This window comes from Cyprinodon tularosa, unplaced genomic scaffold (genome assembly GCF_016077235.1).
Source record: "Cyprinodon tularosa strain WSP-4 unplaced genomic scaffold, ASM1607723v1 ctg29, whole genome shotgun sequence".
Taxonomy (NCBI): domain Eukaryota; kingdom Metazoa; phylum Chordata; class Actinopteri; order Cyprinodontiformes; family Cyprinodontidae; genus Cyprinodon; species Cyprinodon tularosa.
Window position 1 is genome coordinate 783,466 of NW_024038996.1, and position 19,418 is coordinate 802,883.

Below are 19,418 nucleotides of genomic sequence, written 5' to 3' on the forward strand. Positions count from 1 at the left end.
CCTAAGAGAGGTAGTTTGGAGACCTAAAATGCTGGCATCCAATATTGCAATTTAAAAGCTTTTTTGACTCAGGCTGCCTGTATTTCAATATTTTATGACATTACATTTTCATACAAAAAAACAAAAAAAGTTGTTTTGATTTCAGCCCTGGTTTCTCAGAGGGGGATTATTTTTATTTGCCATAACTACTTTTTTTTTCTTAAGAACTAAATGACAGAGGCACTTAATAACAGTAACCCATTAACTTTGTGAAATTTGGGGAAGATAAAAGAAGCACCCAGAAGTTTTACTCTTCTAAATTATTGGGCGTTTCAAATGTGATTGTTATATGCTTCAAAGTGACATATTGAAGTCTTCTGTAACACCATTTTTTCCATTTTGTCCCAAAAAAGTCAGTGGTGGAGCAGGCAAAATCCAAGACTCAAATGTAGCCTAGTTATTTGATGATACTCATTGTGTATTATGCAAAACACAGGTAACATAAATTTTTTGCCATGTTTCGTCAAATTGAGATTCATAGACTGTTAGCCTAGAAAAACAATGATTTGTTAATATAAGCTACATTGTACAGTTTTTATATTAAAAGGAGTTATTTTGTAAGCTTTTTATATAGCAGCCAATCCTTCAGCTCCCTATTAACGCACGGTGACAAAGACGCAGCAGCATCTCAGCAGCACCTTCCCACTTTCCGCTGAATACAGCCAGCTGCAACTTTTGTTGCTGCGCAGCTGCCGATGGATCCTCCTCACTCAAGCAAGTTGGGCTCATTTAAAGCCGAGCCAGGCGGCTGCATGATGTCACATCCGTGGAGTAGGGTCTTCTGAAGGATTTACTCTGTTTTTCGCCGCACAAACTTTTTTCCCCTCGCCAAGGTTTCCTCCATCTCAGCCGGGTGCCACGCGTGACGGGCACGAGTGAATGGACGTGCCGACCTCCTCTGGCTTCCCTGGATGTTTATGTTTTTACCCCAGAATAGTGGACGCGGTGGTCAAGGTGCACGAATTTAAAAAAAGAGATAAACAAAACAAAACTTGAGATCCTTTGTGAACTGGGGCCGTTGAGGTGAAACTGCTGCAGAATGTGGTCGCTGACCGTGGTTCTGAATCCATTGCTCTTCCTGCTGCTGTTCGGATATTGTCCTACTGTGGTGAGTTACCAGTACGAATTTGTGCTTCACATTTAGACCCTTAACATAATTTCAACCCAAGCAGAACTATCTTACCTGTTTGTGTGAAGTTTATGTGTTTTGGCATTGATTTGTTTTGGGTGGAGCATCGCAAAACCCTAATTTTTTTTATAAAATGCGTGATTTACTTTAGAGAACTGCCTTTCTTGTATTTTTTTTAACTGTATAAAACTATTTTATCTATCTATCTATCTATCTATCTATCTATCTATCTATCTATCTATCTATCTATCTATCTATCTATCTATCTATCTATCGTGATTATAAAAAAAATTTATGTAAATATTATTGTTAATATGATATATGCTGAGATTCTTTTAAAATCATTTTTTAACAAAAATATAAAAACTTAGATAATTGATTTGTTTTTATTTTTTTTACATTAACTGTAAAGCAGTGACAAAGAATCTGATTAGACATCATTTTCAATACCATATGCTTGCAAAAAAAATAACATTTCCACTCATATGCAGTTTCTGTTTTTCATTGCAGTACATATAAATGGCTTATCTTATTACTTTTTGTATGTTTTCTACATTCTAAAATATTTTTGAACTAGTCTAGAAAGAACCACCAGCTTGCTGATCACAGAGCCTTTTGGAAAAAAAAAAAAAACAGGGTTCAATTAGGTTCCATCCACCAATGACAATTCTCCTTTTTTTGCCAGTGTCTTGATTGCAAGGCAGTATTCTCACCATGTCACAACTGGCATCTGGTCTGCATGAGTCCTGCTGCTCAGAAAGAGAGGGTTATTTGTTGACTATAGAAATACTTCCTGAAGGTTGGGGTGTGAAAAACTCATAATAACTAGGCTACTAAAAACAAAGATAGACCAGCTGTCAAGTTGTTGTATGAGGGAGCAAAAGAAAAAAAAAAAAAAAGAAAAAAAAAAACATATTTGTTTTTAGCTTTTAAACAAAAAAAAACTAAAGTGGAGAGAACATCTGGCTTATTTGAGCATCAGAATGGTTTAAATGAGGAAATGTGAACGGAAAAAATTGAGGAAAGGATATGAGTAACTAGAGAGGAGAAAGGGCTTTTTAACAGATTACTGACACCACTTTGTCTTAGAGGTCTTATGAGTAGTGTTGCGCCGATGCCATCTTTTGGTCCCGATACCGATACCCGATACCTGGCTGTGCAGTATCGGCCGATACCATAATAATGTAAAACAACTGCAATCATGGCTTTGACAAGCTGCTGCCTACCTTTGTGAAAATCTAATACAAAGTGAATCCAGTAGAACTTTTTATTGCCTACCAGGAGTGGGTGACAACAGTTGAATAAACTTATGGCTCTCAAAATGGTATCGGTGCCCTATTTGTTGGTACTCGCCGATACCGATACCACCATTTTAGGGCAGTATCGGGGCCCCGTCCGATACTGGTATCGGTATCGGTGCAACACTACTTATCAGGTGTTAAAATTTACCTTTTTTTTCTCCTAAATGTATCATTTTACTAACTTGTACACATTTAGCATAGAAGCTGTAATTAAGAGTGTTACTTACATGTTAAACTGTAGTTAACACTCTTTCTGGCCCTAACCCTAAAATTGAAATAACACTGGAAAAAGTGATTGGTTAAAAACATATGTTAATGTTACCATAGCTACTATTTTAGCAATGCATTTGATGTTAGCACTTTAATACATTGAGATAAAAAGCCTCTTGTTGCTGGGTGAAGGGATGAGTTAGAGTTTGAACTATTTCACTGGATCCAAGTCTTTGCTTTCTCAGAGGTGATGTGTTCTTTGTGCTCTCTGCCAAATGTTTTTTCACACTGCCCAAGCAGACAGACTGGGATAAATAGGAGAGTGAAATGATGGTTAAAATAAAAAAATCAGGGCACTCAACGTTTATTTAAATCAATAGGCTTCTGAGTAAAGCACATGGATTGTGCTGTATCCCCCCTCAGGGCTTCATTTTCATTATGTTGAACACATTTCAAACAGAAACTAGTTGCCTGTCAAAAAGTCTAATAGCTGGGACAAATTTACCATCATAATTAAAGTTCTTCTGCACATGCTGACGGTAAGAAGCAGATTTAGGCCTGAGAGTTATCTTTAATTCCAACACTAGGGACTATCATTTGAATTCTGGTCACTAGTCTAAGAAAGATAAGTCTGGAAAAAGCATAATTTTCTTTTCTCATTATCATCCAGGATTTGTTAAATACCCAAACCTTAGATCACATTTCCCCACATTTTTTTTCTGTACTGGGAAGAAACTCTGGTAATTAGACACTGGTGCAGTGCTGGATATTTTAAGGCTTAGAAAATGTTTTTAGGATTTAAATAATTATGCAAAGCATATTGTTTGTCAATAAAACAGGAAAATACTAGAACTTATGTTTCTCCCAGTTATATGTCATTGAAGAGGATAAGAGAACAGAGAAATTCTAACAGTTGTGATATTGATCAAGGCTAAGAAATACTGTTTATCATTGATGAGGCAATTCAGATAAGACAATACACACAAAGCATATCATAAACCAAAATAATTTGCTCTTCAAAACACTAGACTTTCAATAAATTTGTGGAATGGGTTCTCCTCAAAGCTCTTGAGAAATAGGCAGGTGGATGAAAAAAGCCACAAAGGGTAAAAAAAGATATTGGCACAAAACAGCTATAGTACTGTATGTGCTACTTTCATAATACTCTTTGTGTGCACAAATTTAAGGACATAAAATGTATGCTTTTCATGTTTGTGTGCAGACTATCAGGCCAAAGGAGGGTTGGCAGGTGTACAGCTCAGCTCAGGATGCAGATGGGCGCTGTATATGCACAGTGGTGGCACCTGAACAGAATCTTTGCTCCAGAGATGCCAAAGGCAGGCAGCTCCGCCAGCTCCTGGAAAAGGCATGAGCATACACACACAAACTTCCCCACATTCTGTACACGCACACACACCACCGCAGTGCATGCAAATTCCATTGACAATCCTCACCTTTCGTTACTGTAATCCTCAGGTAGATTGTACCAGTCAGATTTACAATGCCTGATTCTATCTCTTCATCCACTGCATGGACAATATCAGTTAAAAAGATGGGAAGATGAATTTGCTCTCCATCCTAGCTATGCAGAGCTGAACTGTCCCAGTTGTGCATCCAATGGAGATTATTAAATTCCCTTCTTAAAGGAATACTTGAAGATCTCTGAAGTAATGTTCTGTTAAAAGAGAAAAGGGGTGAATATCTTACATGAAGGAGCTAACTAATCCTTATTAGTTGGTCCTTTTACCATCTTTGAACTCCTGAGAGTGTTTTAGTTAATGACGACACTTTAAAACCTTTGTCACATTTTCTTTAGGTCATTATTTATAAAGTCACTGGTAATTGTTTACACTGAAAATGGGGGAAGATAGTGCTTCACCAATAATGGATTTCCTGTGTGAAACAATGCTAAGAATGGAAGATTTAAAGCTTTTCTGGTAAAAAGGAAAGCAAAATAAAAAGCTAAATAATTATAGTGGTTACAACTATATAAAATGTAATGCTTTATTTATCAGGTACTTTCATCCATCATTCAGTCTGACTGTCCATCCATTCTCTTCTGCATATCTGTAAATGTGTTGCAGGAACAGTTTCTTTACTATTACTTACTATCACTATTACTCCTTTACCACATTACTATTATTTTGTAAGGGATACTGAGAGACATTCACACCTCAGACTAGGGCAAATATTGACCTCTTACAGGGAGAGAGAAAACCACATTTTATTGTGTAAATCCAGTGCCCAAAGCTTTACATAATTTCTCTCTCTAACACACTGCAGTTAGGCAAAAGCCTCCTAATCAGGCATTAATGCAAATCAGGTGCGCTGTAAAAAAACAACAACAAAAAAAAAGTAAAAGAAAAATAAATTGGGCAGAAGTTATTTTATTGCTCCTTTTGTACAAGTTTGAGCATAGGACTTCAGTTTAATGATTCACTGCTCAAAAAAATAAATAAAGGGAACACTCAAATAACACATCCCAGATCTAAATGAATTAAATATTCTCACTGAATGTGCACAAAGTTGAATGTGCTGAAAAAGAAAATCACACAAATTGATGGAAATCAAATTTATTAACCAATGGAGGCCTGGATTTTTGTGTCACACACAAAATAATACTGGAAAAACACATTACAGACTGAACCAACTGATGTGGTGTCTTTAGGACAGGTTCAATTGAGGTTCAGTATTATATGTGGCTGTATCAACTCCTTACAATGCCTGGGTATGCTGATTAGATGGTGGATGGTCTCCAGTGGAGTTGTTGCCCTTGTTTTATTAAGGGTTATTTTACACAACAGCTGACTGTTTTTCCAGATTAGGTAGAATTTCTGTCGGCATGTAGAGCGCATTTTCTCTTCAGTTTCTTAGCATATATGCTTCAAAGTGCGCAGATCTTTATTAAACTTAGGAGCCAGCCTCCTATTTTTATACATTGTCTAATGCATAGAAGAAGTAACCCCATCAACAAAATCATTCATTTGTGAAAGGGAATGCATTTACTGTAATTTTTGTCCTTTGTCGTATTGTCCGGTGATACAATGGTGATAAAATGTGGAGCAGATTCTTTAGAATTTTTTACTGAACCATCAGACATTGATCTGTTAGTAAAATCTTCTTTGGGGGAAGACAACTCTACACGGATGTGAGGAAATACTGTTATTTTTTCAATTCAATGCATTATGTCAGAACAATGTCCAACAAATAAAGATGTGCATAGTGGAATTAGGCACATTTGAACAAAGCCAATCAAAACTAAGATAGCTTTAAATGCTGTATTTAAGTTATCACCATCAATGTGGGCATACATGTTAAAATCCCTCACTATAATGACCTTGTCAGTATTTAAGACTCTATGAGATAGGTAGTCTTAAAAACAGAAGACATTTTGTTGTTTTATAATTTGGATGGGGAAAACTGAATATTAAACAGACTTCTAGTTATCAACTGGCCTTGGACTAACCAATACTGTAAGTCAGACTGAAAGATTGCTATCACTGCTCAGAATTGCCCAGAATTTCTGGGCATATAAAAATTTGAACAGCTGGAGGGAGTTGCCTCATTTATTCTAATACATGTTGCAGCCAGGTTTCTGAAGGACAACGTAGATTAATTTGATTTTCATAGATCAAGTCATTAGCTAATAAACTTTTTGAAGAAAGCGATATTGTGTTAAATGGGCCCCGTTTAATTGTTTTAACTTAATTCTCACTTGGAGTCATTTCATCCTAAGAAGCCGCCTCTACTGCTCCAGAGGGTAGCCTAACTGGCCCGCTTGTGCCAGTTATGGAGATCTCTCTTCCGGTTTTATCACACCGATTCCCTGCTGCTCCTGCCTAAGCTCAGAAACGCCAGATACCCTTACCTCTGTTGTCTAGATGATTTGTACCCCTGTTTTGGGCCCTCTGACCAAAACATCACGGACTGAGGGCAGGGGAAAGATGCAAAGAAAAAAAAATACTCATCAAAAATACAACCACCGACTTTTGAAATTAGTCGTCTTCATAATAGTTGTTGGTTGTATACAAGCAAGAAAGTAAGTAGTTTTTTATATATATATTTTGCACCTTTCTGAGACAAGCATCACAAGGTGCTGTACAATATGAAGCATAAAATAAAAAGCAGCACCATATAGTAAAATATGTATCGGAAAAATAAATACAATCATAGCATGAGGCATAAACTACAAAACAGCAGCATAAAAAATACATGTAGACAAAATAAATACAATCATAGTAGCCCTTGACAAAATGAGTCTGAAATGTTTTGTTGTTTTTTAAATCATCAATGGTTGTAAGTCTAGTTTACATTGATTTTATTGTATATTATAGTATTTTATTATTCTGTGTAGGATTGTGTATAGGTTTAACTTGCCACAGTTCCATTATAATGGCAATCTCCACAGATACTAGTTTGTCTGCTCTGCACTGCCGTAGCACAAAAGATGTCTGCCTCCGTGAATGTGAACAGTCTATGTTATTTATAAATATAAATAGCAATTTCTAACGCAAGACTAACTATGACTTTCAGTTCATAGGTGATACAAAATGACAAGCACATAGATAACATATGACATATATGTCAGTAAATCCCTGTAATTATTACACACTGCACTTTTACATTGATGCTATTAATTTAAAATTTTACTTCTGTCATTTTCTAAGTTTTTATCTGTACATTATTTAAATTATTAACAAACTAAATATGATCGTGTAACTTTAATATTAGGTTTTCCCTTGTAATTTATGCTTTCTACATCTACCACCAAAATCAAAGCACTGTCATATTTTTTTTCTAAGTGACTCTTTATTCCAATATTGCCTAAATTTAAACACTGTTAGCCAATGCAAGCTCCCTTTTATTTGCTAGGGCTTCTAACGCTAATGCACTAAGCTGCCTCAGGGCTTCCGAAAGGCCTTTTCAGTGTCCCTGTATCCAAGTCAGGGTAGAACACAGTGTATGAAGGTTGTGCCGCATTGCCTCTGATGCGCTCGGCTAATGTTGGCTTTATTACAATTAGAGCCAAAGAGGGAGAAGAAAAGATGGCATACTTTATTGTCAATGTGCCCTACAAACCTAGAAAGCATTTTTTAAAACAGAAAAGGGCCCCTGTATGCCATTTCTTTTCTAAAATAAGCTCATTTAGCTGTAGTATTTTTTTTTCTCAATTCCTGAAAAAATCAGCAGAAAGGCAGCACAATAGAAGTAGAAAACATTTTACTTAACAGGGTATAAAATAATTTGGTATAATTCTTCTTAATACATGTAAAACACAAATTAGATCAGATATTTACATAAATCAAATATATTCATATTCTGGAGACCTTTTGATGCTATCTGACAATTGACAGCTGATAATTTCCTTTTGTTTGATGCTACATTTACAGTAGTGTATTGAGTTCTGTCAATGTACTTTGAATGTAACTTTATGCTGATTTTAAAGACCCTCCTTGAGTGAAGTTACGAAGAAATTCACGTCAAATTACATCAAGTTTCACTCTGTGTCTTATGGATAAGGGTATTTGGGTGTAAAATGTGAAATTGAACCCTAAAATAACCATAAAAGGTGTTTATAATACTGGTAAAAATGTAATAAAAAAAATTCTTTGTACTGGCATGGGTTTGACTGCATCTTAGGGATTGTTTTTTTTTTTGCAAATGCATTAAGCAACAATGAAATTAAATTTTTGAGACATGTCCCGTGGTCTGATCAGTGGCGGTTCCTGGCGTGGGTGACATGGGAAGCCATCCACTGTGGGTTTGTATATAGGGTGGTGCTAACATCAGATCCCCCTGCTGCATGCACGCCCTCATGCATGTGTAAATAATATGAATAATAATATGAATCAATAGCAGAGGCATGTTACAGATTAGTGCCCCCCACTATCACAATTGACCTCCATTTATTTCCCACTAATTCTATGGTCTAACCGTGATACCTGACCTACACCTAACCATTACCAACACATACCTAACCCTAAACTTGACCTAAAATCAATTCAAACCTTAGTTCTAAACCTTACCCCCACCCCATGAACAGAACTTCTCCTCATGGGGACCTGTCATTGGTCCTCACAAGTACCTATAAGTCCCTAAAATGTAGCATATCCCTGGGAAATTTCCCCACATGTAACAAAGACATGACCACACACACACCCACATACACAATTGAGGAGAATAATAAAACAAATAGCAAAAAATATAATTCTGACAGCAAATATTAAAGTTTAGCTTCTTTTATTGTCAAATGAGGGAACTATCTAACTGGCGTTGTTCTGCTTTTTTACAGTGTTTGCAAATCTCATTTCACTTGTACATCTAAAAGTATATTCTGTTAGCTTATGTAATGCTGCCATAGTGGTGGTTAAAGTGTTGATTTGTTTCAAAGAAAGTAAAGCCAAGAAAGTTTCTAAACACCTGAAGAAGAAGGACAATTTAATCTGATGGAGGACAAGAAAATCAATGCTGCACCATCTGATTCTTTTCAAAAGGTACAGAACATGTCACAGTCAATTGAGGTGCTGAATCTTCGGACTCAAAGAGACTTTCAGTACATCATGAGGATGGAGAGCCAGATCAAAGGGTTGCGGTCAAAGTTCCGGCAGATCGAGTCAGACAGGAAGACCGTCGCCAACAAAAACTTTCAGGTATATTTTTTGTTTGATCTTAAACTGTGTGAGAAACATCTTAAAGCAATTTTGCTAAAAAAAAAAACCTGATATGCAAGAGAGCACATTAAGTTGCATCCTTAAAAAGATCATAAAAGGTTCACCTCTGGCCAAACAAGAACGTGAGACACAGTTTGACTACAGCAATTAACCTGAAAATGTTTTGATTCGTTTGATCTATAAAAGGGCAAAGAATGTTTTACAAAGCTGACTAAGGAGAGCAGATCCCTAGAGCTGGAAATTACTAACTAAATACCTTCTATCTATTAGGTCACCTTGCTGTTGCAACTTTTGTCCAAGTTCCTACCAGTTTATTTTACCATTACTACATGGTGCAACACTTTTTCATATGGTGAGTCTGGCCTTATAGGGGTCATGAGCAGTATTAAAAAAAAAGTTTATATCCTGTCGCATTATTATTGTCACAAATTTCAATTATCTAGATGCAGTTTTAGGTGACAGACCAACTCAAAATAAGCAGAATAGCGGAAGAATTTAAACTGAATTTATTTCTCATCACAACCTGTACTCTAATATCAGCCATTTACATGTAGAAGTTACCTCACAAATCAATAGCCAAAGAAGTATTCATGAGGCTAAAGCTAAGTCTGGAGATGCAGTAGAGATTTAATGCTCAGGTACAGAAAGAAAATCTGCCAAAAGGACAAAAGTAGCCTTTATGGAGGCTTGACAAGCATGCAAAGCCTCACAATGTATCAAATCCAAATTGCGGTTGAAATATTTCTGTGTGAAATACTGCAATGGGAAAGGATTACTTGAAAGTAACATATGGTTGGCAAAAATTCTTCAAGGGTGGTGCATTACAATTCTACTTTCTCATAATATTCTTATAAGGCCCACTAGTGGACCTCACTGTATGATATGCCCACAACTGATAAAGATGATAGCAACTGTGGTGCTAGGGTTTGATAAGAATAAAACTGACCTTTCTTGCCTGCTTGCTATTTCTGGAGGAAAATTGAGACTGCACATTACCTTTAACACACCATACCCACTTGATTGGAATCGCATCATGCCAAGGCAAGGCTTTTTCTTAGCAGGAAAAGGGGCATTGTTCAACTGGATTATTTCTTGCCTTCAGGCTGAAAGATTACACTTAAAGTCATGTTTTAGTTATATTACCTATAGATGTTTTACCTATATAGTGCCAATTGAAATCACCCATCAACTCTTCAAACACAATTCAATCAAAATCATACAGACAGACTGGCTTAAAGTTTTCTATCCACAGAAAACTAGCTGATTTAATTAAATCATTGAGTTTGCAGGATTCGCTCCTGGATGATTATGTCACCACAGCAGACATTCGCCTGAATCGTGTCGTTAACTTTGCTACCATCTCTTACACTGAGCATTCATGCAGTGACAATGGGGAGGAAAAGCTGTCTTCTAACAGGAAGAAACCAACAGCAGAACCAGGCTCAGTGTTAGAAGCCTTTGCCAAGAGCCATTAGGGTTCAAAGAAGACAGAAGCAGACACACAAAATTAATAAGTGGGTCTCACATCACAATTTTTGTTCTTATTGTGCTTTATGTTATGCTGTGCTTTAGATTTTAACAAAAGTGTGATGCAATTTTTAGAACGTATTTGAAGAACATCGTCTGGAGAAAAAAATATGAACTTATTGGTACAATAGCACAAGTTCACATAGTTTGTACACTATATAATGTCCACTAAGAATTTATATGATTATTAAATGCCTTGTATCATATTCAGTATATAATGCAACCTTTAATATAACCTTTATAAGATTTGTTGTTACATGAATATTGCCAGTGCACAATCAGAGATATGGATGGCTTTAGGATTTTTATTTTCAAAGGTGGAAAACACACAGTGTCACCATGATAAGCTGCACAAGTACAGCAATAGCTTATGCTGGTGCGAGGTGGTGGACAGCAGGAGTAAGAGGAACATTCAGGTACAATTTGAGAGCACAAAACAAGCTTATCTTCTTGACTTTCAGATTTGGATCACAGAAATCATCCAAATGAAATGACAGAACACACTTTTTAGAGTTTTACTTTCAATAGAGTTTGAAAACCATGTCTAATTTGTTCTTTCACTTCACAATAATGCACAACTTGTACTGTACTGGTTTATGAAACTCCAAAGTTTAGGGTTGTAAAAAAGCAAAATATGAAACGTTTTATTACTGCATCGACCTATTCAAAATCAATCTGCAGTTATATTGTGTATAAATATGAAACCAGCTCAGATTCAAGCGTTAGAAGGAACCAAATTGGTAGCAGAAACGCATCTGTTAACATAACTATGACAACAATAGCACTATAATTTAGATTCTACCTGAATTAACTCAAAGCAATTTAAAGCAGGTCCATCTTAATGGAATAGAACTATTAGCTGTAGGATGGCCCTTAGTTTCCTTATATCTTGGTTCTATGTTAGATATATCGTATACTTGGAAATTAAAGTTTCTAAACATTTGCTTAATTTTCAATTGGATTTGACAAGAAATATGCTAAAATTAGCCTTTTATACAAAATAAAACAGATAAGCATAAAAACACATTTAAAAAAAGGGTTAGGGTACAGTTCTAACGAAATTAATAAAGACTATTTAGTTCTTTGCTTTAATACAATTTCAGGAGCTGAAGGGGAAGATGGAATCCCTGCAGCCACTTATCCCCGTCCTGGAGCAGTACAAGACAGATGCCAAGCTAATCTCCCTGTTCAAAGAAGAGATCAGAAACCTGTCCAGTGTGTTAATGGGAATCCAGGAAGAAATGGGTGCCTATGACTATGAGGAGCTGCAGCAGAGAGTCCTGAACTTGGAGAACAGGCTCCACAGCTGTATGAACAAACTCAGTGAGTCTTTCAGATCAATGACAAAAACAAACAACATAACTGGCACATTTCCTGTTGGTGCAAGCAGATTGGCTTTCTAACCTGAAGGCCAATCTACAACCAGAGTCAAAAAGAGTTAAATTGATTGAGAAAAGCCTCGTTTGGAGTCACAGGGCATTTTCTTCACTGTCAAATTTTTTAAGCTTTTTTCATAGCATTTAAAATGACATGAAAATCCCAGTTTTATTCCAAGTGAAGAAAATAAAATGTTGCTTAAGAGTATAACTCTTTTTTTTAGTTTTGCAGCTGATTCATAAGAATATATGATTATATTTCTCCAGCCGCTCAGATTTAACTGAGCTTATGACATCAGTTCTGCCTCCAGAGCAGCCTTGTCCTTTGTTTGAAAGCTCGCAAAAGCAGATAAACAATTTTTCACCATTGATATTTTGGTTGGGACGAGGCATGTTTTAGTTTTGAGATAAATAACTAATTAGCGTATCTTAACAGAAAATGTGTTAAAGATTAAAAAATAACATTTTGCTAATTCGGGACTTAAGTGTGTGGTTGTTTGTTAAAAACCACTTAATTAGAATAAAAAAAAATAGGGTGGGATATGTACAAGTGTTGCCTTTGTGCATTTAGAAGGATTAGTATCTAGCCACATGGAATTCTGTACAACTCAGAGCATCTACTCTAGTAAGTCCTTAAAGGCAAATGTTTGCCTGGGTCCAGACAGACAGGGTGTAGTTACTACAGCACATTTTGTGTTACCTTGTCCTTGTATTTCTTTAGAAATGCGGGCTGCTGTGTTGGCAGTGCCCAGAAGATATCTAGGATTCACTCTTTTGTTGCTGCCAGGACTTTGAGTTGTGTCCCAGTCATAACAAGAAATCACAATTGACTGTGATATGTTTTCAGCATGTGGCAAGCTGATGAAGATCACTGGGCCACAGACAGTAAAGACGTCAGGGACCAGATTTGGTGCTTGGATGACTGATCCAGTAGCTTCTCCAAAAAACAACAGAGTAAGTTGATATGCATGCTATGATCCTTTTGTAGTAGGGTTCTCTTTCTTTATTGGTTGTCATGTTGTCCATGTGGTTTACTTTGTGCTAGATGGTTTTCCCATACTCTGCTAACATTGCTGCTTTTATACTGTAAGGCGTTGCCACATACTAGGTTTACTCCTTTCTGTTGTCTATCGCAGTTTATTCCTGTATTTAGTTTCCTATGTATTCCATTTTATTCCCAATAGTGTATGTCCCTTTTCTATACCTGTATGCCTTTGTTTAGCTCATCTGTGTTAATTAGTCTTCCATCCTCAACCTCTATCCTTATCCTCTGGCCCAGCCGGTCCTTATTTCCTCTTACTAACAGAAAGGTTTTCACTGTCATATTTTTGACTTCCCTCAGTATAAAGTCAATGTAAGCCACCGTTTCCTGCTGGATCCTAACTTTTCCATACCTGTTTCTTCTATGTTGCTTTTACTGTTGCTGTCCGTGTTCCATTAGTCATGGTTTTTGGTATGTGTATTTTTGTTTTACTACTGCATTTTTTTTTTTTTATAATTTGCTTTGGCTATATTTAAAGATAATTTTTCTGGTGTGTAATATGTTTCTGTGTAGTTAAAATGATATGTCTATAACCTAATTAGTAATATCTCCACTAAGGTCTCGTGATTAGTGTGTTGTTTTCTTCCACTCTATGTGCTATTTAGTAGGTTTTGTTTGGTTCACTCGTCATGGGAGAATATTGTTTTTATGCAATGCCACGCCGCTCTACAGAAAAGAAATCTATTATACTCACCGAACCATCTCCCTACCTGTCTGCTTTTGGTTCTATGTTCGCTCTATAGAACCTCCACCATGACATCATATGTTAAATTTCCTATGTTCTGAGGTTTTGGTTTTAATGTTTCTAAGTCTTTCAATTCATCATGCAGATGCAACATCACTGTCTGGACTGTTGGATGCACAGGATATCAATTGTTGACATAAAATCACATAGATAATACAAAAAAAGTAGGTGTCAAGTTTAAAATCTGAAATCTCCTCAGTGGCACAGTAGTCCAACTCTTTCTAATTAGTTAAAATAATAATGTAGAATTATACTTTTAGTTTAAAGGTTCACAAGAAATTAAAGGTTCACATTGCTGCAAAAATAAAGTATAATATAAAAATGGCTTTATTAGACAGAGACTAGCTGTGATGAGGAAAATAATATCCTTATGTGCCATTTTGTGGTGTGTGCCATTATGACGCCTCAAAAAAAATCCTGATCCAAGCGATGCTGGAAGGCAGGTTTATTACAGCAGGTTTATTCTGGATGTTCAGAAGACAGCAATGTACTGTAATTACTTTCAAGATCAAACCAAATATGCATTGTTTCCATGTTTCAACATTTGTTGCATTGATTTTTTTATTTGTGTCTTTACTTAACACACCAGCATGTTATGCATACCTCAACCTTGACATATAAAAAATGGGAGACTTTGCAGTTTTGTCCTCAGACAACAAATCAAATCACGAAGCCATACTTTTTCGGGGAGTAGTTAATTTTATTGTGTGTTTTTATTTTTATTAAGTGCCCACCTGATTTCACCTTGTCCCACATAACAGGTGTCATTTGAACAAGATAAGCAACTTCTTGCTACTGTGTTTACAGCGGCACTGTTTAGTTTAGGATTTTAAACTTATTAATACTGATATAAACTAATTTTACAGTGGCAAATAAAGGTCAAATATGCATGTTTACAAGGGAATAAACAATTTGTCAGGCCATACTTTATCTACAAAGACACCAGCAGTAGGTCATATATTACTTTAGACAGGGCTTCCTCAGTTATGACCTTGAGGGCTGATATTCTGCACCTTTAAATATGTTTCAGCTTAAAGACATCTGAGTCAAATAATTAGGTCAGTAGCAGGACTTTGAATAAATTAAATGCACACTGAGGAGATAATTCAGTGATTTGATTCAGGTGTGGAAGGTCAATTTCACTCAATTTATAACATATCTGTAAACTCTTGAGATTAAAGGGCATTGGTGATCATTACATCAATGCTTTCCCTATTTTAGAAAGACATAGTGTTTTCCCGCCTCTTGCTTTTCTTCCTTTTTCAGGTTGTAACTTTTACATCAAAATGTTAGCTCTTTTCTAAAGTGATGGTTGTGGGCTTTGGGAAACCTCAATACGGTTACCAAATTTTCCCAATGTGGATCTCTGCACCACCCCCACAGTTATCACTGGCATATTAGCTGCTTCTCTGAGTAAGGTTAATCTGATTTAACCACTCAACAACAATCCACCTGACCTATCTGCTCTCTGTGTTGATCTTAATAATGCTTCTTTGTTCACTGATGTTCTCCAACAAACCTTTCTGAGGGATGTATACTTAAAGTAAAGGCAACTGACGATAGAGTCAATCAGTGTGTAATTTAGCAGTTGGTGGATTTCTGAAGACAACTGGTTACACTACATAGGTATAGGCTTGAATCCAGTTGTAGGTATTTATGTTAGATTATCATAAAATAATAAAGGCAAATCACACCAAGGTTGTTGAAATGCAGCAAAGTACCTAATGGTATGTTCACATCAAACATGTTTTAAGTGTCAGGGCATCTGGTTTACATGCAAAGTCTAAGAGTAGTGTCCATGACTTACAGTAAGTGTCAGGAAAGGCGACTTATGCAGCATTCTGGTACCTGCACTTTTCACCAAAAACCTATAAAACACTTTATATGAACATTCTGCCTCTACGTCAAGCAGCAGGAAATCTCAGACAACCTGGCTGGCTTTAGAGAGCTTTCAATGAGGATTCCAAACACTGTCTTTTGCTGGTATGTGGCGTCCTTCACTCTGAACAAGAACAGAATATTTAAATAGGATCATTCTTTAATCCTAATAGAAATAGAAATGTCTTGAGAGCTGTACAAAATGAAATTTTGTTTTTGTCTACACTCTGTGACAATAAAATTTGTCTAAGTCTAAAACTGACTGTACAGATTATGTTGTGACATCTGCTTCCTAGCTTAACAACATGTTAAAACTACTTTTTTACCCCAACAAATCAAAGTAAATAAGTCCAAGCAACTCTCTGTTACAAGGAAAAGAACAGCAGCTCAATGCCTGCCGCACCAAGTATTTGGAGCATTGAATATCCAGTGCCCAGATCATACAGCATCCACAGCATCCAGTGTCCAGTTTTTAGAGCGTTTGACATTAAAATGCCCATGCATCCAATCTGAGGTTTTGTATACCTTTTCGACACTGAAAAAACATTTTATGTGAATGCACCATAAAGGTACAAGGAATTTGCACACTTTATAAGACACTGTAAAAAAACATTTTACAGCTTTATAGAAATTCAAAAACTGAAGGAATCAATATTTCTTTTTCTGCCTAAGTGTAAAAAATTTGACTTATGAATACAAAATGGCTGACATATGAAAAGGTTGGTTTCTAGGTTTTACAATACATGGCTAAATCCATCAAAAAATATATTTTCAAAAATATGTCTTGTAAGAAATATCTCAATTGTAACCACCCTTATGTTTCCAATTGTAAGCATTATAAGAGGGTTTTTTCTATATCTATCTGCAGGTTTGGTACCTGGACAGCTACACCAACAATAAGATAGTGAAAGAATACAAATCCATCCATGACTTTGTGGCAGGAGTTGAATCTAGAACCTACAACTTGCCTTTCAAATGGGCGGGAACCAACCACGTGGTCTACAACGGATCTCTGTACTACAACAAGATGCAAAGCAACATCATTGTCAGGTACAGCTTTGAGACCGGCCGTGTTATAACACAGAGGGCACTGGAGTCAGCAGGCTTCCATAATGTGTACCCATACACATGGGGAGGCTTTTCAGACATTGACCTGATGGCTGATGAGTTGGGTCTGTGGGCTGTGTATGCAACCAACCAGAATGCTGGGAACATTGTCATTAGCCGGCTAAACCCAGACACCCTCCAGATCCTTGACACATGGAACACAGAATACTCCAAGAGGAATGCGGGTGAGTCTTTCATGATCTGTGGGACTCTCTACATTACCAACTCTCACCTGACTGGGGCAAAAGTGTACTATGCCTACTCAACTAAAACATCCACATATGAGTATACAGACATTCCCTTCCATAACCAGTACTTCCATATGTCCATGCTGGACTACAATGCAAGGGATCGTGCTCTTTATGGCTGGAATAATGGCCACCAGGTTCTGTTTAATGTCACACTTTTTCACATTATTAAAACAGAGGATGACTCTTAAAGACACTGTTCTCCCATCTATGAATGAAAGAAAGCATTAAAAACGGGAAGGTTGTGCCTAAACATAAACAGATTGTTTATTTTTTTTTTTTTTTATTGTCCCGATTGCTTTACTCTTTATGCCTTTATTTATCTAACCTGTTTAAATATGAAACTTTTTTATTGCTGTGTACTGTTTTTTTTTCTGATATAGGACAGTCCATAAAAAATCATTAACGCTTTTTGACACCCAAAAAATTATTCAAGCAGTATATTTCTCTCTGCAAGTGATGTTTGTTTTTGAAAGAATTTAGTGTTATTTATAATTATCCTCTCAAATCACAGTTATTTATCCCTGTTAGTTTAATCAAATTTTTGACTGTGGTCATTAATTGTTTCATTCTTTCCTTCCCATTAATTTATTATGCCAACATAAATCATTCCTGCTTTTCACTGCCTGCATAAAATTTCGTATTTTTCCCCATCCCAGCTTTTGCACTTGATCTTGTTAAAGAACATAGAAAATGTGGGGAGGGACCATAATACACCTGTACAGTACTTAGCTGTTTTTGTGTTTATGTAGGGATAATGCAGCAATCACGGTCACTGGATATCTTGAAGCAGTGAGTCAAAGTACTTAAGGAACACTAATATTGGACTGCCTTTAACTTAGTACTCTGAGACATTAGTTTTTTTCTAACTTTAGCAGCAGTTTGTATGCCTTATTCTGTGTAGTATCTTCTGTAAGCCAAAGGATAACACTCTTGTGCATGAATGTTGGCTATCCTGAGGGCTTTTTACTGTATTTGTGTGTATTTTGTATTTGAAAAACTGTATTCTCATCAATTATAGCTGTACTTGCCACAATCCATTATTACAATCTTCAGTAGTTCCCTTTCTCATGTATTTGTTTGTGTAAATAGGATGGTATGTAAACACAAATAAAAATATTGTTTTCATTAGGAAAGTGATGTATTTATTTTCTTAGCCAACAAGAAATTTGGTTAATTTCTTTAAAACCCTTATTCCAACTTTTGTCAGCGATTGATGCAACTCTAAAAGAATATATCTGAATCAATTCAATTCAGTTTATTTATATAGAGCCAATTCACAACACTTGCCATCTCAAGATACTTTACAGAGACAATTCAGTCCAATTGATTAAACATTTCTGTCAATTAAAACCAGGTGATTGCATCGAGTCATCGAACTGCAAGGGATGCTCTTTTTTTAAATCTTTGAAATTATTTTTTTCTAGCATTTTGCGGTATATTTCATATGCTTTTTTTTATTTTCTGTTTTTTGTTTCCTCTCGATTTGTTCTTTATATATGGTCTCTACAATTCAGACAAAATAATGGAGTAGCTCTTTCTATCTAATTCCATTACCTCTTCTACACCTATTAAAACTTAGTGGAAATGTCTAAAACCAGAAGGTGTGTTGACAAATTAGTGACTTTGTTGTCATATTTAGAGTGTAATCAGACTAGAATAATGACTCTTTCAAAAGTACGTGCAAAGAAGCTGACAAAGAAATGACCTCTCTGTAGTTATTGAAAACTTTATATGAAGTTCAACAATGTAATGTTGTTATGCTTTTAGGCAAACACTCTTTATAAAAATCCCCTTACACCACCCCACCCCAGCCCATCCCGACACACACACATACATACATCCTAATCTTCCTATGTGTAGTGAGGACAATGTGTTTATTTCAATTGGCCCACAGTGATTTTCTAACTTTTTCAACCCTTTCTGTGCCCTAACCCGGATAATGACCTTAAAACGAATCATTACCAGATCATCCCAACTTACGTATGTTGTTGTTTATTAAGATCTAAGTTATCCAAGTGAATACACAGATATTGGTAATAAAAGATCTAAACCCCATATAATTTAATTTTAACTTTTGGAAAAGTAAGATATGGATGGAAAGGATCGTGAGAAAGGGACAGGGGATAAGAATCAACGGGAGAT

At 36.1% G+C, this 19,418-nt stretch overlaps 1 protein-coding gene across 1 annotated transcript; it reads left to right on the forward strand.

Annotated features, from left to right (window-relative positions):
• The first annotated feature begins 692 nt into the window (after positions 1 to 692).
• LOC119787169 (noelin-3-like) lies at positions 693 to 18,404 on the forward strand. The gene is made up of 6 exons (XM_038290814.1): positions 693 to 1,147; positions 3,902 to 4,045; positions 9,174 to 9,329; positions 11,981 to 12,200; positions 13,101 to 13,207; positions 16,787 to 18,404. Exons 1-6 carry the CDS (start codon positions 1,079 to 1,081, stop codon positions 17,462 to 17,464), a joined length of 1,374 nt encoding a protein of 457 aa, XP_038146742.1. The 5' UTR covers positions 693 to 1,078; the 3' UTR covers positions 17,465 to 18,404.
• The last annotated feature ends 1,014 nt before the right edge of the window (positions 18,405 to 19,418 follow it).